This window comes from Cervus canadensis, chromosome 27 (genome assembly GCF_019320065.1).
Source record: "Cervus canadensis isolate Bull #8, Minnesota chromosome 27, ASM1932006v1, whole genome shotgun sequence".
In the NCBI taxonomy this organism is placed as follows: Eukaryota; Metazoa; Chordata; class Mammalia; order Artiodactyla; family Cervidae; genus Cervus; species Cervus canadensis.
In genome coordinates, this window is record NC_057412.1 from 20,809,864 (window position 1) to 20,833,374 (window position 23,511).

The window sequence follows — 23,511 nt, forward strand, 5'->3', positions numbered from 1 at the left end:
TTACACGCACAAATCAGAGTAGATTTCTTCTAGCAGAATTTGACTAGAAATTACTAAGACTTACTGTGTTTCCCAAACTAAGTCACATACATCTCAGTTAAAAACTTAGACACAACCATGTAACTTATAGTTTAAAATTTGGAAACCACTAAGTACATTTTATGTCCATCATAACATATCCTTTTTGTAGGATACATTTTAAATGCTAAAAATGTAATTAATTAGTCTATAATCCCCAGTATTGCCCTAATACTCACCTATCATTTTGCTCCAGGATTTGGCCTTTCAGAACAGCTCTGGAGTTGATTACGCTGACTTGCTTTAAAGCATGAGCTGGGGAAGAAGATGGTGAGTGCTTTTATATCCATAAAGGCAATCAATGCACAAAACAGAAATATCATGAAAGATTATACAACTTAGAGTATTCTTTGTGTTTTAGATTCACAGGTATACTGGAAGCCCTTCCATTTTCCCCAGTATTTCCCTTTCATCTAAAATGTCTCGTAATGTCTTGATAAAACTGAGATTCTATAATGAAAAAGCCTACAGAAAATTCTTTCTTAGACATTAGAGAGAGCGCTAACTTGTTTTGGATCTTCCACAGGTGGGTTTAATATTTGCCAAACTGGAATGATTTTCTTTAACAGAAAAATGGAATATCATCAAGTTTTATTATTGTAAAATGCTATTATGGTGAAAATTGTTAAGAAAATACAATGTAAATTCCCCAAATCTCTGTCTTGTTTTTACTAACGTCATTAATATTAACAATAGCTTCCTATGTGTCAGCAATATTCTAAATGTTTTACATATTTTAACTCTTATGTTTCAAAAGTAACCCTGTGAGGAAGATCCTACAATTATCCTTATTTTACTGATAAAAAGTACAGAGAAGTAAAGCAGGTTATACAAATCAGTCACACCTCTAGAACTACAAGAATAAGGTTCAAGTTGTGTGTATATGCATGTGCACTCAATCGTGTCCAACTCTTTGACACTCCAAGGACTGTAGCCTGCCAGGCTCCTCTGTCCATGGGATTTCCCAGGCAAGAATACTGGAGGGGGTTGCCCCTTCCTTCTCTAGAGGAGCGTCCTAACCCAGGTATCTATCCCTTGTCTCTTGCATGTCCTAAACTCCAGGCAGGTTTTTTATCAGCTGAGCCACTGGAGAAGCCCCGAGGTTCAAATTGCTGTTAGTGAATTCCACGGGAAACATCTCAGAGTTAGGCAGATTTTTGTCTTTTTTTCACAGTATAATACTTGAATTTCAGACTTCTTATTTTTAAAAGGAAGGAACTGGAAATTTCTGAGGTCTCTACATGTGTTCTATGCTTTTTATTTCTAGAAGCAAACATCTGGCCTTTAAAGGAAGCATCTGATTTGCATCAAGTGTCTCTGTGAAACATGGGATTCCATGTCTCACAGAATGAAAATCTGGGGATGTTGTAGCCTCTCCTGCCTAAGGCACATTTTCATCTTCATAGCTGATAATGATAAACATTTAAATTTACATATTTACAATTTACAGGATATGTTCACATACATTGTACAATTTGAGCATCAGAATGACCTGATAAGATAAAGAGAACAGAATAGGTAAGCTTACCCATATTTTTCAGGGAAAAGTAAAATTCAGGACAAGTGACTTGCCTAAAGCCCAAAGTTGTCAAAGAGACAAACAGCGGGAGAGAGAGAGAGAAAGATTGAGAGATGGAGAGATTGAGAGTGAATTGAGCCCCACACTCCTCCCTGTCTTTCACTCTAGGTCAATGGGCTTGTTCCTACAAATTTGATATAATGTTTAAGAGCTTGATTGGCCTCTGGCATGAAACAGAGGCAGCGATGGATTTAAATTCTGCAGTTTATCATCTGTCTTAAGTTGTGCAAGATACAAATTCTCTTTGTAAAATCAGGACCATGCAGCCTCAGGAGGTTTTGGGAGAGATTTAAGCAAAACATGTGTGAATATACTGACAAAATTAATACCCAAGACAGCCTAGCTATCATAAGTATTATTAGTATGGATAAGAGCCTAAACTTCTAAATATAAATAGGTAAATTTACCTTTGTATTTCATATCTTTTGCTTTTATTTTTCATACCTTTTTTCACAAAGTCTTCTCTCACTCCTGATTGATTCTGTTTTAAAATATTCCCATGAGATGAGACTTGTAGATTTTTCAGAGCTGGCTGGACTTTTAGAGATCTGATGTATCCAAACCAAATTATAATATAAACTCTATTTGAAAGAAAGTGCAAGTTGCTCAGTCATGTCTGACTCTTTGCGATCCCATGGACTATATAGTCTATGGAATTCTCCAGGCCAGAGTACTGGAGTGGGTAGCCTTTCTCTTCTCCAGGGGATCTTCCCAACCCAGGGATTGAACCCAGGTCTCCCACACTGCAGGCAGATTCTTTACCAGCTAAGCCACAAGGGAAGTCCAAGAATACTGGAGTGGATAGCCTATCCCTTTTCCAGTGGATCTTCCTGACTCAGAATTGAACCTGACTCAGAATTGAACCTGCATTGCAGGCAGATTCTTTTACCAGCTGAGCTATGAGGGAAGCCCATAAAGTCTACTTATCTGTCATCAGCTCTGGTAGTGAGAGGGTGAACGATAGGGAAAGAACAAGTGTCTGGGTCATCAGCAGTGAGGAAAGGCAGAACAGGGGCCCAGTACAGGACTGGATACTGCTGGCCTAAATCCAAGGGAAATAATTGCAGGAATGCAACACTAACTATAACTAGATTTGAAGTTGTTTGGTGGGATATTTTATTATCAATTTTATATCTGTTAATCTATTTTTGCCCTGTTCTGTGTGATCAGTAATAAAATGACAATATATATGGCTGACCTTTTACATCTATCTATCTACCTAGCATTATCATGAGTAATATTTTGCCTGCTTTTTAAAAGCTTTCATATATTTTTTACTCAGGATGCAAAAAATCAAAATCCCAGAAATATTCACTTTAGAAAACATATTCTATTTCCAGTACACAAATGATCTCTACTCACCACCTTTCTGAATTGTAACAGAGAAGACACAATATTGAAGTAATTAGAAAAAAGTTCCATTTACATTTTTCTAATGATGGCATTTTTCTGATGGTGAGATTGTAATATCTATTAATGTCAGCCAGGCTTCAAGAATATTTTCCACTTGTTACCGCAGAGAACTGGTGTACTTAAGAAGTTTTATCAGTGCTGAGAAGGAATGATGTTTTTTCCAAAACTGGAGACTTAAACAGCTTTCAAAAGTGTGTTCCATATTTTATGGTAAATTAAATATTGAACTTAAAACTTACATATTGCCTGCTTTTAAAGCTATATTTCCCAAGGTAATATAACTTATATATCATGTGCTCTTTAAAATAAATAGCAATACTGACTCATAGCATTACAAATCATTCTATTAACTCTGAAGAGACATACTTTTGGTAGAAACAATGGAGGCAGATTTATCTGTTTAACACTTATGGAGTGCCTAGCATGAGGCTACCTAGGTGCTAGGGACAGAGACAATGACAGACTGCATCCTCATTCTAGCCCTCAGAGACACTCATAGACCTGCCTTTCCTACACACTAAACATAAGTTATTACTTAGCCTGACCAGGTAGGCAAGGCCTCATTTCCAAAATTGCTAGCCCTTAGGAAAAGATAAGGTGCTTCTCTTACTAAGAATGACCACAGCCATCTGACGATGCATCAGATATTTCTGAATGCATCTACATGTAGAACATTTCAATTTGAGAAAGGAGTATAAACAAGGAATAAAAAAATAGTAGTGCATACCTAATGTGTATTAGCTTAGAAAAAACATCAGCAAAATGGCTTTGTTTTTTGATTTCATGGCATTCAGATACTAAAGGGCACTGATCCTATTATGAACTGGTTTCATATCTTTCTGACCTTTACATCCAGGTAAAAGGTAAAGTGAATTAATAGATACCAGTTCATGCAGAAAATGCTAAGACATAACTCTATATTTTTTTTAGCCTGGAATTTTTTAATAGTTCACTGATTTTATAGTCATTTCTCAGTGGTGTTCCGGAAAGGTAAAGCATGAGGATCACGATGGTGGTCTATATGAGAAACCATCTATAGCTGGGAAAAGAGATGATGGTACATTCAGTTTTCAGAGTGAGAAAATGATGGATCTCTAGAACATTAAACTAATGCTAGATTTCAAACACCCTTGTGTCCTAATTACATAAAGATCAAACAGCTTCATTTATACAAACATCTTTAGATGTTAATTTAAAATACTAGGACTATAGAAATAAAAATTAGTAGTAAATAACCTCAGTTGTTGTTTTGTAAAAGTTAGACAACAATTATTCCCCTTTGTCATTCTTCAGATTTTCTTTTCATTTGTTTCTCTCCCATAATATGCAATAATACATTTTAAAGATTTATTGTTTATTTGATATGAATTTAATTTAAAAGAAACTAGAAAGTTTAGATTCATTATATTCTAAACTTGCAGTAGGGGTTTATAAATTATTTAATCTCTTATTTCATAGATGAACAAACTGATCCTGGAGCATAACATTTTGCTTAAAAATTGTATGTGAGGTTGATTTTTAGCTGAGGTGTCCCAAAGTATTTGTTTCTTTTCGAGAGAAAGGAAGATGTTCAGCTCCTGACTTAGCAGTCAGGAATGAAGAAAAATGCATAGTAAGAAACCAGACAATTAATGGGCTTTCAGAATGGGTTAGCACACTATATCTTAGGCGTATTTTTAATTGTGTCCTCACCTTTTTCTTGTTCACTGAAGGCCTGAAGCAAATTCGTGAGAGTTTTGGTTTCAGACAGAAGTTCCTGGTATGTTCCCATTTGTGCTACTCTGCCCCTCTCCATCACAACAATGAGATCCATCTGCGGCAGAAGTGTGAGGTTGTGCGTCACTAAAATTCGAGTCTGGAACAGAGTATTTTATTCCTTGGGTTACAAAAGATGGTCAAAATGACTATTTTAAAGAGAGCTTCAGGGCATCTCTGGTGGCTCAGCGGTAAAGAATCCACCTGACAATGCGGACACGGGTTCGATCCCTGGTCGGGGAAGAGCAACTAAGCCCATGAGCCTGTGACCTAGAGCTCGGACCACAGCTATTGCGCTCACATGCCGCAACTACTGAAGCCCGATCACCCTAGAGTCTGTGCTCCACAAGAGAAGCCACCACAATAAGAAGCCCCCACGCACTGCCACTAGAGAAAAGACTGTGCAGCAAATGAAGACCTAGCACAACCAAAAATAAATAAATAAAATTTAAAAAAGAGAGCTGCAATCATTATTTTTTGTCTTTACTATTTTAGAGTATAATTCTTGGAGGCACCAGTTTAAGATAGTACATAAATATTTCACAATGAATGATAATACATTACTTGACAAAAATTTAAAAAGTCAGCAAATGCTTTACCCCATTAGTTCAGGTATTGTTCATTCATTAAGAATGAATCAAATTTACAACAAATTAAAAGTAATCTTATAACTGTCATTCTTGCTTCCTTTTTAGAAGGTCCTGTACTGTTACAAGGGGCTTCCCAGGTGGCGCTATTGGTAAAGAACTGACCTACCAAGGCAGGAGATGCAAGAGACCTGGGTTCTAGCTCTGGGAAGATCCCTTGGAGAAGGGCATGGCAACCCACTCTAGTTTTCCTGCCTGGAGAATCCCATGGACAGAGGAGCCTGGCAGGCTACAGTCCATGGCGTGGCAAAGAGTTGGACACAACTGAAGCAACTTAGCATGCACACAGTGTTACAAAAACATGTTTCAGTTATAACACATAGTCTTTATTTTTAAATCTTTCCATATTATTGAATAATGTACACTAAATTGAATGAGAAGATTTATCTTGGGTTCATTTCAATAAGTAAAGACATTTCTGTGATTTAATATTTATTTTGACATCTTATACATTTATTTACTTTTTCCAGAATTCTCTGTATAAATAAATCTATAAGCACACACTGTGAATACATACATATGGCTCTGCAGTCAGAGAGGCTTTTAAAAATTTCTGTAAATCCATGGCTGATTCATGTCAATGTATGACAAAACCCACTACAATATTGTAAACTAATTAGCCTCCAACTAATAAAAATAAATGAAAAAAAAATAAATTAAATTAAATTAAATTAAAAAAAAAATTCTGTGGTTCTTGGGTTTTCCCTGGTGGCTCAGTGGTAAAGAATCCACCAGCCAAAGCAGGAGACATGGGTTTCATCCCTGATTCGGGAAGACCCCACATGCTGTGGAGCAACTAAGCCTGTGCGTACCACAGCGATTGAGCCTGTGTTCTCGAGTTGAGAACCACAAGTATTAGCTCACGTGCTGCAACTACTGAAACCTCTGCCCACAGAGCCTGTGCTCTGCAACAAGAGAAACCACCATAACGAGAGGCCCGTCCACCGCAATTAGAGAGTAGACCCTGCTCTCCACAGCTAGAGAAAGCCTGCACAGCAATGAAGACCCAGCACAGCCAAAAAAAAGAAAACATTTCTGTGGTTCTTAAACTGAGCAAGCTACATCAAGTCATGATGAGCTCCATGTTTCTTCATATGTAAAACAGGAGTATTGATGATGCTTGTCTCAGAGACTTGCCATAAGAACTAAATGAACTAGTTTAGTGTCAAATTAGTCATATTTACCTAGTGTCAAATATGATATGCACTTGGTAAATATTAATTCCTTTTTTCCTTGTTCCTTCACAAGACAATTGGATTATTATTAAGGATATGTTTAAAATACCTAATTTTAAGTAAAAAATAATAAACGCTATTTTCCAGAAAAGTGCTATACAACCAAATTCCATTTTTCCAAAAAATGGTCAGCTAAACTTAAAACACTCATTTTGAGGTGTAAATCACCTTTGAATACAGTATGAGTCAATGAGGCAATAATCACGTAAGTTGCAATCTTATGTAATAATCACATAAGTTGAGTAAACTTGTAAAAATTTAAAAATATTCATCAAAGTCTGTGAAAGAGCAACATACCATCCCATTCTTTATGTGAAATTTGACTACTCTGCATCAACAAATAAAGTATTAGAATTCGGGGCCCAATGCTACGTAGATTATTCTCCCCTTCCCTCACAAAAGCATATGTGATGCTATGGCTACCTTGTTCCTTAACATGCCAGAGGACCCAATCACTTTTTCAAAAAGTTGATTTGCAACATGAACATCTACTGCAGACAAGGGATCATCTAGGAGGTAGATGTCAGCCCCACTGTAGACAGCTCTGGCCAGACACACTCGATGCTTCTGTCCACCACTTATATTCACACCCTGAAAATGAAGCAAGAAAAAAAAAATAGGGAAAAATGTGTGAATCTCAAAGAACACATGCATGCATGAGTGTGTGCTCAGTCGCTCCAGTCGTGTCTGACTCTGCGACACTAAGGACTGTGGCCCGCCAGGCTCCTCTGTCCATGGGACTCTCCAGGCAAGAATACTGGAGTGGGTGCCATTCCCTTCTACAGGGGATCTTTCTGACCCAGGGATCTCACCCAGGTCTCCTCCATTGGCAAGTAGGTTCTTTACCATGGAGCCACATAGGAAGCCCCCAAAGAACACATAGTTATGTCCAAATTCTCCTCTGTAGCGGGGATAGGTAATAACTCAGGATTAACATTTCAACCTTTCTTTATCCTGAAATTCCAAAAGCCTCTATTTCCTAGTGCCATTAATTTGTGCAAATTAGCAGATATATCTGCTTTCTCTTCATTACTTGCTTTTAAAAAGTAGACACTAACAGTTATGGAGAAAAGAATGTCCAATCCCTTACCTCTGAAAGGTCGTGCCTGTGGAATATTAAAGGAGACTTTTGGCTGTCATTCATATACTGACACTGGTGATCATTTTTAAACTGACATATAGGAAATGGAAAATAATAGCTAAATTATCAAAGCAGTAATCAACATGTCCAATTTTCTTCTGTAGAAAGATTAGTACAAGTCTTGTTGGCAAAAGTACAACTCTTAAGAAGCAAGAATAAGAAATATACATCACTCGATGTGAGAATTAGAATCGACATGCACAGCCATGTATGGAGAATTATGTGGCCAGGCCCAATTTACTTGATTTATTTTATATTTAGTGTTTACAGATCTGGTTTAAAAGCTCTCCATGCAGCATAGAACCGAGCCAGTGCCCTATAATTGTAAAATGCCATTGCTTCTTCGCCTTTCTCATCTTCCCTCTAATCAACAAATATCTCCTATGTTCTGAGAGCTGTTAAAGAATAAGAAAGTGTTAGTCTCTCAGTCATGTCTGACTCTTTGCGACCCCATGGACTGTAGCCTGCTTCCCTCCATGGAATTCCCCAGCAAGAATACTGAAGTAGGTTGCTATTCCCTCTCCAGGTGGAGAGCTATGCTAGCACTTGGGATTTAATGATAAATGAAACGGAGGCTCTGTCATGGGGAGGTCATATTCTAGCAAAGGAGCCAAGAGCAAAAAAATACCTACAAAGTAATATGATACATAAATACAACAAAGTGATACGATACATATATCTGTCAGTATGTGTGAATGTAACAGTCTCCAACTCATGGGTTTGTCATGAGCATTTAATGAGCTTAAAATATCTAGGATGAATCCTATACTGAGTAGAGACACAATACACATTAGCTATTGTCACTCAATCACTTCTCTCGCTAATCCGTCCTCTGACTTGTCATCATGTATCCTGCAATAATGTCATTTTGCTTAAAATCTTGGATAGCCACATCTTTCTCCTCTCATCATTCATGAGCAACAGCAAATTCCTTAGTAGAAATCCAAGACACTTAGATTTTGACATTAACTCATCTTTCAAACTCTCACCCAATGCTGCCCTCAACTGACTGACCTACAATCAGACTAGCCTGCCTTTTCCTGCCCGCCCAGAGAGTGTTCACTCCGCTTGGGCACCCACACCCTCCACCTTGCAACTCAAAAGCTACACACTGCAAGTATTCTTTGAAATCAATCTTCTACCCAGAGTTTCAGGTAAAGCGATTCCTTCCCTCCCTTCTTGTCTTACAGTTTTCTGTTTACTCATCCATTGCTAGAAATAGCAATACTCATGTCAGCATCTCATTCTCCTATCCACTCCTACCTAGTTTATCCTTGCACTCCCAGCACATAGTGTCCAAATAAATACTGGTAAAGGCAATTGATAACATCATTGGCAGAGATCCAGTTGATTCCAATCCTTGGAAGACAAAGTGATAGCTCTCTTGCTCACCCTTAGGTACTCCATTGTAGAAATAGGGCAAATAACAGATTAATAAATATTTGTGTTCAATTGAATTATGTCAAAGAAAAAGATAATAAAAGTGAAGAAAATCCTACATTCATTATCTTTTTCATCTCATTGTTTTAGTTGCTAAGTTGTGTCTAACTCTTTGCGACCCCATGGACCATAAACAGCTGTAAACAGATTTTCTTCTGAAATATTCAATTACATTTTTAAGGTCCATCATCAGATTGGGAGAAATTTGATTATAAAATATAAAAAACAGAATTTATAAGTGGTAATAACACTTAAGGACTATATTAAATCTATACTTCACATTTTGAATTTTCCACTTTAATTTTTTAGTTACATACGATTAGCTACTTTGGTCTTCCCGGGTGGCACTAGTGGTAAAGAACCTGCCGGCCAATGTAGGAGACACAAGTGACGCTGGTTTCATCCCTGGATTGGGAAGATCACCTGGAAAAGGGCATGGCAACATACTCTAGTATTGTTGCCTGGAGAATCCCACGGACAGAGGAGCCTGGTGGGCTACAATAGGATTGCAAAGAGTCGGACACGGCTGAAGCGACTGAGTATGCATGCATGTGTTAGCTATTTCATATTATTAGAGGTTGACTTTATCAGCAAAAGGTTCAACCTGTATTAACAAGTTTGAAGAAGTTGCATTTCTTTATCATTTTAGCTACGCTGCTATTGCCTAGAGGGATAATGAAGATGCCAGAAAAAACACAGAGGTTGCAAAAAATTAAATCTACTTAACACTTCGAAAACATACATCTGCAAAGTAACAGGTTATGAATAAAAACAATGTAAGTCTAGTTAAAAGGTAAGATCTACCTTGTCCCAGATTTTATATTTTATTGAAATATAGAAGATTTACAATGTTGTGTTAGTTTCAGATGTACAGCAAAGTGTAAACCCTAGATTTTAAATCCTGGCACTTTCTACAATTTCGTTGATAGTTTCCAATTTATATAACAAGACAATTAAATAATAGGAGGCCAAGGTAAAAACGCTTAACAACGTTATGCTAACTCTCTTCTCAGAAATTCAAAACACTAAGGATTATTTACTTATCTTCATAGTACATCTGAATCGTAGGCAGAGGCTGCTTTTGCATTCATGTTTAATTAATGGAGATTTTAGTCAAGGGTTGGGGATAATCTCTTGGGGTTCATTATTTGACTTGTGATATCTTATTTTGTTTTGTTTTTAACCACAAACACTGGGCAGCATGATAACTATTCATTAACTGGATGAAAATAAATAGAACAAAGAATATGGTGTCTGGGAAACAAGCTCCTCCTAAGGAAGAATGTGTGAACCTGGAACAGAGCTTTGTTGGAGTCTCTCGGTGCCACCATTGTGGACTGGGGCTCTGCTGCTACTCTCCTAGGCTTGGCTTCCTGCACAAGAGATCCACAAAGAAACAAAACTGCTACTCCCTCATTAGACAGCGAACAGCATTATGCCAGAAACTAAGGCCAAGTGTTCATGATCCACTTGATGGGCTTTCATTCCCCTGTATAGGCACTAACAACAGAATTTCCTGCTGATTTTTAATCTGCTTTCCAAGTAGTCAATAAAAAAAAATTATTCATCTTTAATACTGCCATTTCTTTCATAGGACTTCTACACTAACTTTTAAAAATTACAGCTGTGTAGCTCTTCAAGACCTCAGTAAAAGGGCTATAGATGTTTTACTAGTGCAGCTGACTGGAATGTTATTCCTGCATAGGATAAAATATATTTTCCTTACTTTTTCTCCAATCTCAGTTTGATCTCCGTTGGGTAACTGCTCCAAATCAGGAAGGAGGGCACAGGCTTCCAAAACTCTCTCATAAAGCTGCTTCTGCATGACAGAGCCAAAGAGAATGTTTTCTTGCAAAATGCAATTCTGAATCCAGGCCTGCTGGGAAACATAAGCCACGGAGCCCTAAAAAAGAAATAAATAAAAGAAATACTCTTAACAGGGGAAAAGGAGAACTTGCATGTGCCAGATAAAGGGAACATATTTGTCCATGGTTTTGCTTCCTTTAAATTGAATTTTTTTAAAAAAATTAGATTATTTCTTAAATGTAAATATATTCCATATATATTTTAATCTTATATCCTATTTTAACCTTATGTATGTTTATTAGAGGCTCCTTCAAATGAATTACTTTGTTTTTTACTTACTTTGAAGAAGCTTCTACCAAGATTTCCCTTGTGGCTCAGACACTAAATGCATCTGCCTATGATGCAGGAGACCCGGGTTTGATCCCTGGGTCGGGAAGATCCCCTGGAGAAAGAAAAGGCAACCCATTTCCTTTCTATCAAAGGTCCCTGGTGAGATTTCTGGCAGACACTGAGTTTACCAGTCAGCTCTTCCTACCCTCACAAGCTACCATGAACTCAGTGGCTTAAACAATAGAATTTTTTTTCCCTCATAATTCTGAGATCAAGGCGTTGGCACATGTGAGGAGAGAGTAAATGAGCCAAGATGGTGTGTCCAGACTCTCTCACCCCACAGTTTATAAACAATGACTATGTAACAGCGGAGATCATTTATAGCACCGCGCATGCGCATCAGGAGGTCCTTGATTGGTCACAAGCTGTGACCAGTGTGAGCTCCACCTAGAAAATGGCGGCGTTACTGCTGCGTCAGGGCTGTGTCTGTTGGGTCAGCCATGAGAGGAGAGAAAATAGCGTAATGTCTACTGCCAGGGCTGCTGTGCCAGCCAGGAGAGAATAAACGTGTCTTTATTTCCTGCCGCTCTTCGCATCTTCTTCCAGCCTCTTTTGCACCTGGCCTACCCTGGGTTCAGCGAACTCTGTGCAAAGTGTGAACAGCAAGACAACCGGCATCATGAACAGGACGGCATGGCTGGTTTCTCCTCAGACCGATCTCCTTAGCTTGAAGATGGCAGTCTTCTCCCCAGTCTTCACACGGCCTTCCCTTTGAGTATGTGTCTTAATTTCTTTGAAGATATCAGCCAAAGGGCCCACCCTATTAACCTTATTTTAACTTGTGGCCCCCTGGAAGGCCCTATCTCCAAATACAGTCATATTCTCAGGTATTGGGGGTTAGAACTTTGACATATGAATATGGGGAGAAGACAATTCGGCCCATAACACTGAAGTTGGGGTGCAAGTTGTTTTGGAGGGATGAATTCCTGTGGAATTCTTATGGAAAGGAAATGGAGAAGCAGGATTGGATAGAGGGGCAAGTCACATGGTGACCCAGATCCAAGAAAGATTTGGTCAGTCTTCCAGAGAGCCCTGGAAGTGTTATCACCCAGGAGAGGGATTCTGTTGTTAGGCTGAACTGGCCTGGCCTTTAAGGTTGGAACCCAGCAGGCCATCATGAAGGTGCTAATGTGTCTGATGTACTCCCAAAGCTTGTGGCAAGCCCCCTAGAAGGGGGCTCTGGACACCACATTGCTGTGTCTTCCAGGCACTCACTGCTCTTAAATTCATTTTCTGATAATCTGATGTCTTGACATTATTCCTGAATATGACTCTGATGCATGAAATATTCTTTTAACTAACCTTTGTCTTCTAAAGGACTCCCAGTATTTGAACTAGAGACTCACCTTTGAATCTACCCCATGGACTCTATCCAACACTGACTTGAGTGTTCTGATTATTGCTCACTCTAACAATACTGCACATTTAAAGTACTTTCTGACATAGATCTGTATGTAACTACCAGTCTTTTGATTTCTACCAACTGTTTGTTTAAAAGATTAACTTTTAATTCTTCTTTGTTGAGCAAGTAAGACACAGAATGGATTTTGAGCCAAAACAATATAATTCGATCTGACTTGATCTTGAACACAAAAGTAATTGCTCTTGAACTACCTTACTTAGTGAATAACCTTTGATTAGGATAGCATAATAAATCAGTCCTCAGGTGATGGAGATTCTGAATACTTGATATACATCAGGCAAGATAAGGAGAACAGAGGGTAAAGAACATAGGAAAGAAGATGCAGAACAGGGGAAAATGGCATATAATATAAAATAGGAACTAAATGCTACATTGAGAAATATGGACTTGATGTATTGGTATAACAGGAGCTGAAAAAGAGTTGATAAATTTTCACAGAGATATAAAACTTTCCTTGTATTATCATTATAATTATCACATCTCACATACAAATGAAAATGTGTATTTGTTTCATTTCATTCTTAGTAATAAAACTCCAATAGCAGTTTGGTTAATTAAAAAATGGACTCTAAATCTCTGATGTTCCACCAAAGAACACTGAATATTGAATATGCTGCATGAATGATGTCTGATAAAAACCTCTGATACTGAGAATAGGGGATCTTAGAATTTGAACACTGTAATGATATGCATCAAACAGTTGAGAATGTGAAACCTTGAGAAACAGAAAGATGTAAACAAAAGCACCTTATAAATACTAAATGTTAGGTTGGCCATGCCATTATTATGATTGAAAGTGAAAGCATCAGTCACTCAGTGGTGTCCGTCTTTTCGTGACCCCATGCATGGACTGTAGCCCTCCAGGCTCCTCTGTCCTTGGAATTCTCCAGGGAAGAATTCTGGAGTGGGTTGCCATTCCCTTCTCCAGGAGATCTTCCCAACCCACGGATTGGGAATGTGGGGTCTCCCACATTGCTGGCAGACTTTTTTTTTACCATCAGAGCCACCAGGGAACCCCATTACTATTAAATTAGAGATAATCAGGGTAATACTTACAAATTTAGGATTAGACATGTTTTAGGAAATAACTGAGAGTACAGAATGTGAAATAATTCAGAATGTGATATAATTAAAATCTTGCCACTGATCCAGACCAATAGGCTTCCTAAAGAACAAAGTGGCCAGTTATATAGACAGATAATACTGTCTATCCCTAGCTTAATATAAACAAAGTGTGTCCTCTCTACTTTATGATTAGTAATAGCAATGTTATGGTTTCTATTATCACTATGAACACTTTCCTAACTATGAATCCACAAAAGTATCAGAAATAATCTTTAAGTCTTACCACGAGCCCCTCAACAATCATAATGAAGATAACAATAACCACAAAAATTCTTAGGGAGCCAGCTGACTCTGTGTCAAGAACTAGTCTAGGTCTTTGCACATTATCTTATTCAATCTGCTCCTTAAAATTTAAGTTTATTATTATAATTTATGTATTGGATGAAACTTAAAATTGATCAACTTGTTGATCAATTTATCTTGATCAACTTGTTGATCAATTTATCTTGATCAACTCCTAATCATTTTTCAAGATTAAATAAAAGGCTGCCTACTTTGATTATTTTTTTAACTCTTCAAAGCAGAATTTGTTGCTTTTTATACTGTTTCATTTCAAAAATCTAAATATTTGTTGTAATTGACCTTAGTATCTCCCTCACTTGACTATGAACTCTTTAAGAAAAGTAGCATATATTCATGTTTATTTCCTTGGTACTGTGCCAGGCACACAGTATATGCTCAATAGTCACTTTGTGAAAATTGAAGAAACTGAATGAAAACAAAATCAATATTTCAGTAAAATCATATATCCCAATATGACAAGTATTATATTTTTAAAGGATACTTACTGGCCTAGGAAAATTTATAGTCATCTTGATCAACAGACAAATGGCTGATTGTAATCATTAAAGAGAACATAAGGAGAAAAGATAGTATAGTTAAAGTTAAAAGTAGTGGTATTTATTAAGTGTAATCTTATCAGAAAAATTGAAATTATGCTTGATTCCAAACTAAGAAACAGTAATAATGAGAAAAATAAAAAAATACAAAATTAATCACTAAAGACCTGGAATCAGGAAAGATATAAAGACATGAAATTGAACTTGAAAGTTACTCAGTTGTGTCTGACTCTTTACGACCCCATGGACTATACAGCCCATGGAATTCTCCAGGCCAGAATACTGGAGCAGGTTGCCATTCCCTTCTCCAGGGGATCTTCCCAACTCAGGGATTGAACCCAGGTCTCCCACATTACAAGTGGATTCTTTACCAATTAATCACTAAAGACCTAGAATCAGGAAAGATATAAAGACAGGCTTAGTTGCTCAATCGTGTCTGACTCTTTGTAACCCCATGGGGCTGTAGCCCATCAGGCTCCTCTGTCCATGGGATTTTCAAGGCAAGAATACTGGAGGGGGCTGCCATTTCCTTCTCCAGAGGAGAATAAATATAGACACAAGGAATGATATATCATGAACAAAAGTAAAAGGATCTGGAGTTGATTTTTCCTAAAGAAAAAAAAAAGCAGTGAAGACACTGGTTTCATATCCACAGACCCTCTCCATCTTGTCAGAAGTGAGAAGGAGTGATTAGGTAATATTTTACCTTCTTAGGTAGTTAGGTCTAAGGAAAAACTCACTGGATAGCCTAGTACTTCAAAAAAGAAGTAGCTGATGAAGAACTTGTTGAATTCTTATTCCTATTGACCTTTAAGAATAGAACAAATGGCTGGAAGTAGACCTCTCCAGAGTCCAAATGCTGAAATTTAAATGTAAGCTATTAATAATTATTATTTTCCTGAGGTTTTCCTAGGTCAGAGATCCTTCCTGTGAGCAACTACACCATTTCTTAGAAATGGAATGGCCGTAATTACTTGGGAAACATTGCAATGAATGATAATTAGAAACCTAATCAAATTATATTATAAACCACATTTGTTTCTCCATAATTGGTTGCAATTTAGTTAATATCATCAAACAATTACCATAAGCATTCCTAAATGATTTGCTGAAGTATATGGAGGACAGAATGCTTTGACTAATCCATCCATAGCTAATCAATTTCTGTGGAAATTTAAATGTTTGTTACAAACTAGAAATGCTCATTAAATACTTCTTTCTTCAATTCAACTTGATAAATTCTTATTGACACTAATGATGTGCTGGCTGTAGTCCATTACACCAGGAGATGTGCAAAGAATGCATTGTTGACGTTACCTTTCTTTGGACTGCTCCTTTTAGTTTCTCCATTTCCCCCAGAATTGCAGAAAGCACAGATGATTTTCCAGACCCGACTTGCCCTACAACAGCCACTAAAGCTCCTTCTGGAATCTTTATGTTCAAGCTGCACAACAAATAAAGAAAGAGATGATATAGGAAGTTCTGTTATAACTGTCTTTAATGTATATTCCCAGAAAAGTCACTGTATCACAAGTCACTATATACAGGGCATCATCCTTGAAATTGCTGCTATTCACATTGTCCTACATTAGTCTACAAACACCCAACCTTTCAAAATGCAAGCAGTAAATGCTGCAAAGTAAAAAGAGGAAATGAACAGGCGGTAAAAAAGATTGTAAAACAAGCATAAAAATGAAAGATGCAGTGAGAGGTTTTTAAAAAATCTTCACAAATTCCAATAGATTCATCTTCTGCTTAAAAACTCTAAAAAATAAACACATGAAGCATGATAGAATCTATGCTAATTTTTTTGTTTTGTTTTTAATTTCCCCCAAATCATGACTTACTCTTTTAATACTGGAATCCCTGTTTTATCCCAGGAAAAGGAAGCATTTGTAAAACCAATGGCATGATCTAGGAAGAAAAATAAATACAGAAATGTATCTTAGAATCAATTGTCTTCAGCCCAGAAGTCAAATAAATATTAAACACAAAAAAGAACTGCTAACCTCCTATGTAGTTTGCTTCAATACTATGTGGAAGAAGTTCCTCAGTGTTGAGAAAATCTTCCAAATGAACCAGTGATATTCTTGTCTATCAAAATAAACGCAAATGGAATTTTTGGGTTTCAAGAAGAAGTTAAACTAAAAAGCATTTAAAAGTTTTTGATGTAAACTGGTGATATTGATATAAACATTCAGCAAGCATGATTTGCATTGTTTTAATGTTTATAAATAAGCCCATCGATAAAGAAAAAGAAGTTTCAAGGATCAAAAATCAAAACAAATATATATATGCAGGAAAACATGAGAAGTTAGAAACCAAAAATTCTCCTTAACATTCGAGCAAAAACATGATAACTGATTAATTAATAATCATAGAATAATTAGTTTTTAAGAGCGACTTCAGTTTGGTTGAATGAATTCTGCTTGTGGGCATAAACAAAGTAATAGTTTTGGCAATGGTAACATTTAATTAATAGAATAGCTATAAATGTTTTGCTACAGATAGGATAAATAGTCATTTTTCCCCTGATACTGACTTGCATGAAACCTCTAGTACATTTTTATTCACTTTATGTTAGGATATGTCTACTGTTAATGGATAAGATGTAATTAAAAGCTGCGATTTTGTTTACCAAGTGTGTCCTATCAGTATGCAAGGTTGGTTCTTTTTCTCTTTTTTTTTGGACAATTGTTCTCCTTATTTGTTTAGTGACAGAAGTAGCATACCACTAGGAGCTGGAAAACACTCTGGGATACCAGACCTTTAGCTAGAACATAATTTCAAAAGCAAAACAGAACCTTTATTCTAAGAATATTTTTTTAAGAGAAGTGTGCTGTGAAACATATTAAAAGATAGTACTTCTCCGCCCTCTGCTGGTGATTATTAGTAAAAGAATATAAAAACAGTATTCTGGAACAAAAATAGCTTACGTGCTATTTACTATAGAATTATGTTACTCTTCATTCAGATATAATTTATAGATCTCAATTTATATAAATTAAAAGGAAAAGTTCTTAGATCAAAGAGCTAGTTCCAGTAAGCAAAAATTCACTTTGTTTATGAACCCAGACTTGAAAAAGTTTTGATGGGTGAGTGCCCAAACCTGATATTGAAAAAATTTAATTGAGAAAATCTAGGGGTAAGGGGATCAAAGAACTCAGTTCTTTGGGTTCCCTATGGTTTTAGCTACCTTCTATCATCATAGCATCTAAAGAGGCTTCAGTGATTGGAGGTTACAATAAAAGCAGGCCAAACCAGATACCTTATACAAGGTTGGTTGGCAGACTGATATTATCAGCGCACTTTTCTCCCTAGTTTATTCTTTCAGCACAGATGAAGTTTTGCTGAACCCTGGGAAAATTCAGACTAGTACTGTGCAAATCACTTACTTAAAATTTTTCAATTGAAAACAGAAAATAAACCCTTTGATGGCATAGTGTCAAACACCAAATATTAAAAGCTAAACGAGAGAACTAACACTTAGCAAAGAAAACAATGTCACATGTTGAAATGCTTAAAAGTCATTTTTATAGACGAAAAGCACAGGCGAAGAAGACGTGATTCTTTTCATCCTATAATATTCTCTATTGCTCATTAATTTAGGGCAATTTTGAAAGCATTGTAAAACAACTACAAAAAGCGAAATTTTAAAAAAGATTAAGAAAGGAAATATGCAAAACTAAAGATTTCAGTAGAGGAATGATTCTCAGTGTAAGGATAATTTGGATGTACCTGGACCACAGCTGAGATCACCATCGGTAAATCAAACAGAGGAAGCCTCAAGATATTAAACAAAGACATAGATGTGAACACTTTAGTGGCTGTTAAAATGTTTTCTTCATCCAGTAAGAAATAGACACCAAAAGTTGCCAGGGACACCTTAAAAATAGACATGTAATTTTCTTCAATTGTGCAATTATTAATTACAGACTCAAAATTAGGAAAGAAATCTTCAATAATCTTTGTTGTTGTTTACCAAAATTTGGTACTATTTAGTACTATTGCTGAAGAATATGAAGTAAATGTTTAGTACAGATCATACAATTGAGTATCTTAGATAATGATATCCTATGAACATGTGGTCCAGCTCCCTTCTTTGACATGGCACATTTTCACTAGAGTAATTATCCCCATTTAAAACATACAGCAGTTCATTTTTTCCTTCAAAATGGAGTTTTATGTAAATTTTCCAGTGATGCATGCATACCTATTGTCTCATATGCAGAAATTTTACTTTCTCTGTGTCTTAATATTAACTGAAGAATGTATAAATAAATCATGACTAGTAAGATTTATATTTACTTGCATAAGTTTCATTTAGAAAAGGCAGAAAAGTTCATTTATGCATGAGACTGTATTGACTATTTATCATGTACATAAGACTGTCTTAAGCAAATGCTTCCTGGATATTTTTACTAAAGTATTCCAAATGTAAATATTGCTTTTACTTTCATAATATCCACATTTGTTTAAATAAAAAATAATATTTTAAATTAACAACAGGGGAGACATATAGAATGTTTCCTGACCCCATCACTACTGAGAGTGGTTAAAATTGATCCTTCAGTTATACATAGTTTTCTTATCCTTTGGCTTTCATCTACTGCTTCAATATCTCAAGGCAATTTATACTCTTTAAATAGCATGAGATTCCCAATATTTGCATGAAGTGACAGAAAGAGACTTCAATTCATATCAATTCACCTACAAATACTAGTTCTATAACTTTAAGGATACTTCCAAACTATTTCCATTTCCTCTTGTGAAATGAAAAAATACCTTATTATTGCAAGAATGAAATAAGATGCATATAACTTGTCTGATACACAGTAGAAACGCTCAATAAATGTAATGTCCCTTTCCAACTCTATGTAGAGTGCCTTTCAGTCTTGCTTAAAAGGGATTAGTCATGAAAAATAATAGAGCTGAAATGGGACTCTGAAATATAGGTTATATTTTTTAAGATTGAGAATAGCATATGTTCAATCTATGAAAAATTTACAAAGATGTAAAATCTTATTAAATATAAAAAATACAGACCAATTAAAATGCACCAAAAAATTTTCCCCATCTTTAAAACTTTCATATCTCTCATCTCTACAGATTAATGACTGCATTTGTTGAAAATTTAAATTTAGATATAGAAGACTTCACTTTGGAAATCTTAATTCCAGGGAATTTGAAGGTGAATATGCAAATCAAATTTGAAATCAAAACAAGAAATAATATACACACTCACCAAGAATGGAATGCAAGTTAAAGTTAGCATGGAAAATACAGCAAGATACCCAGCTGATTTTTGAACTTCCAATTCCTGTTCTCGAATTTCAATAATCTTCTTTTTATAGGAGGGTTCCCATGCATAAAGTTTGAGAATCTGTAAAGAAGTCAGATGATGACAATCAGTATCATAGAAGGAATAAAAAACATGCACGCGTGCAAATACACACACTGTAACACACACACACTCATAACTGTGAAGGTAAAAACAGTACCCATGAAGTAAATTACTCCTGTTTTCAACTGAGTCAAAACATTTCCTGTGGTGTTTTTCTAGGGTGAGTGGGAGGAGGAAATCACCATTTCCCCACTCTTATGTCTCTCTTACCCACTACTAGCTTACTCCTGAGCCAGACTTGGACAACATCCCAGCTCCTGCCATGAGCTCCACAGCAGTTTCTGTCAAGCTTGACAGTGAAAGTGATAGTCGCTCAAGTATGTTTGACTCTGTCTATGGATGCATTATGGACATGTCTGAGCCACCAGGGAAGCCCTCTGTCTAGCTAAATCCTGACAAATTTTCCACTGGTCCAACTCTCCATTCTATTCTTTTCACATCTCTTACTAGTTAAGCTTCTCCCCCAGCCTCCCAATTTCTTGAAAATTTATGTCTTGGGATGTCAGACCATTTTCTGAAAGGTTACAAGTGTTTTGCGATTGTAAACTATTTTCTGAGATGGAAAACATGGAGAAGTAGAATCATGCAATGGCTTACCACATCCTTTTTAGAGTTAGACAGGCCTGCATTCAAATTCCAGGTCTCTTCTGTTGTTGTTCATTCACTCAGTGATGTCCAACTCTTTGTGACCCCATGGACAGTAGCACACCAGGCTTCATTGTCCTTCACTGTCTCTTGGAGTTTGCTCAAACTTTTATCCATGACTTGATGAAGCAATCCAACCATCTCATCCTCTGTCATCCCCTTCTCCAGCCTTCAATCTTTCCCAGCATCAGGGTCTTTTCAAATGACTCAGTTCTTCACATCAGGTGGCCAAAGTATTAGAGCTTCAGCTTCAGCATCAGTCCTTCCAGTGAATAGTCAGGGTTGATTTCCTTTAGGATTGACTGGTTTGATCTCTTTGCTTTCCAAAGAAATCTCAAGAGTCTTCTCCAACACCACAGTTCAAAAGCATTAATTCTTCTGTACTCAGCCTTCTTTATAGTCCAACTCTCACATCCGTACATGACTACTGTAAAAACCATACCTTTGACTATATGGACCTTTGCCAGTAAAATGATGTCTCTGCTTTTTAATATGCTGTCTAGATTTATCATAGTTTTCTTTCCAAGGAGCATCTTTTAATTTCCTGGCTGCAGTCACTGACCACAGTGATTCTGGAGCCCAAGAAAATAAAATCTGTCACTGTTTCCATTGTTTTCCCCTCTATTTACCATAAACTGATTGGATTGGATGCCATGATCTTAGTTTTTTGTGATGGTTGGTTTTATGTGTAAATTTGGCTAGGTTGTATTGCCCAGTTATTTTATCAAATACCAGTAGATGTTACTGTGAAGGTAATTTTTAGATCTGATTAACATTTAAACCATTAAACTTTAAATAAAGAAGATTGCCCTCCATTAAATGGGTGTAACATGCTATGTTGCTTCAGTTGTGTCCAACTCTGTGACTCTATGGACTGTGGCCTGCCAGGCTCCTCTGTCCAAGGGATTTTCCAGGCAAGAATACTGCAGTGGGTTGCCATTTGCTTTTCCAGGGGATCTTCCTGACCTCAGAATCAAACCTGCTTCTCTTACATGTCTTGCATCGGCATTGACAGACAAGTTCTTTACCACGAGAGCCCCCTGGGAAGCTCCTTAGATGAGTGAGCCCAATCTAATCAGCTGAAGGTCTCAAGAGAAAAAAACTACGGTTCTCTGAGATGGAAGGAGTTTTGCCTCCAGACTCAAGGCTGTAGCATCAAGTCCTGCAGGAATTTCCAGCCTGCTCAACAGATTTCAGACAAGCCACTCCCTATACTCATAAGCCAGTTCCTTAAAATAAATCTTTGTTTATTTATTCATCTATCTATATGTCTATGAATCCTGTTAGCCCTGCTTCTCTGGAAATCCCTAATAATCTCTCACCATCTCTGTGAACTAAGACATGACCCTCAACTGCTCAGATACTTTGTTTCCTTATTTGTAAAATGAAGATGAGAAATTTTTTTCTTTAGGTTTATAAGAATTATATGAGGAAACAGATATAAAGTGATAAGTACAGTGTGTGACATACAGAAAATGTTCAATAAATGCTAAGCTACTGTCATTGTTAGAGAGAGGCTTTAGGACACCTGTTTTCAAACACCAAGGATGCAAACTGCTTCCACTTTTAAACTACCCTAACTGATTTCCATTTGGATCTCTTCCAATATTCTAGTGTATTTACTGCTATTTTAAATCTTGAACTTTGCTTAGATCTTGAGAAAATTTCTTTTATCTACATTGTCTTAGTTCTACTGATAATACAAATTTCATTTTATGAATATCAATACTTACAGCATATAAACATACATCACTATTTTCTAATGGATCCTGGGCATCTCAGTTAACCCACAAAGAGATGCAAGATGCACCTGGATCACATACTTTGAGGATGTGTGACTTTATAGAAGAATCTGAGTTAAACCTCAGTTACATATTGCTATTCATGGATTATCAGTCTCCTTTCAAAGTATCTTCAATCTAACAATGTCTTTCACTTCAGTAATTTATATTTTTGTAAAAATGTTATACAGCACAATGCAGCATATCATTGATTGATTCTAAGGTGAATCAGTATGTACATATAATGGGTTTATTCTGTGGATAAATAATTTATTTGTGTATAAAGAAAGCTGAGTGCTGAAGAATTGATGCTTTTGAACTGTGGTGTTGGAGAAGACTCTTGAGAGTGCCTTGGACTGCAAGGAGATCCAGCCAGTCCATCCTAAAGGAGATCAGTCCTGAATATTCATTGGAAGGACTGATGCTGAAGCTGAAACTCCAGTACTTTGGCCACCTGATGCAAAGAACTGACTCATTTGAAAAGACCCTGATGCTGGGAAAGACAGAGGGCAGAGAAGGGGACGATGGAGGATAAGATGGTTGGATGGCATCACCAACTCGATGAACATGAATATGAGCAAGCTCCGGGAGTTGGTGATGGACAGGGAAGCCTGGACTGCTGCAGTCCATGGGGTCGCAGAGAGTCGGACACGACTGAACTGCACTGTGCTTAGTCGCTCAGTTGTGTCCATCTCTCTGTGACCCCATGGACCACAGCCTGCTAGGCTCCTCTGTCCATGGGGATTCTCCAGGCAAGACTACTGGAGTCAGTTGCCATGCCCTCCTCCAGAGGATCTTCCCAACCCAGGG

General features: G+C 36.9%; 1 protein-coding gene across 1 annotated transcript in view; it reads right to left on the reverse strand.

Annotated features, from left to right (window-relative positions):
• LOC122428741 (multidrug resistance-associated protein 1-like) overlaps positions 1–23,511 on the reverse strand; it is a 91,148-nt gene that overhangs the window by 34,322 nt on the left and 33,315 nt on the right. Inside the window, exons 8-16 of the mRNA XM_043448826.1 lie at positions 20,117–20,254; positions 18,610–18,756; positions 16,881–16,965; positions 16,719–16,785; positions 16,189–16,315; positions 11,015–11,191; positions 7,131–7,298; positions 4,763–4,925; positions 258–333 (exon numbers count right to left, since the gene is read on the reverse strand). Coding sequence (XP_043304761.1) covers positions 258–333; positions 4,763–4,925; positions 7,131–7,298; positions 11,015–11,191; positions 16,189–16,315; positions 16,719–16,785; positions 16,881–16,965; positions 18,610–18,756; positions 20,117–20,254 — 1,148 coding nt within the window. The remainder of the gene's footprint in view (positions 1–257; positions 334–4,762; positions 4,926–7,130; positions 7,299–11,014; positions 11,192–16,188; positions 16,316–16,718; positions 16,786–16,880; positions 16,966–18,609; positions 18,757–20,116; positions 20,255–23,511) is intronic.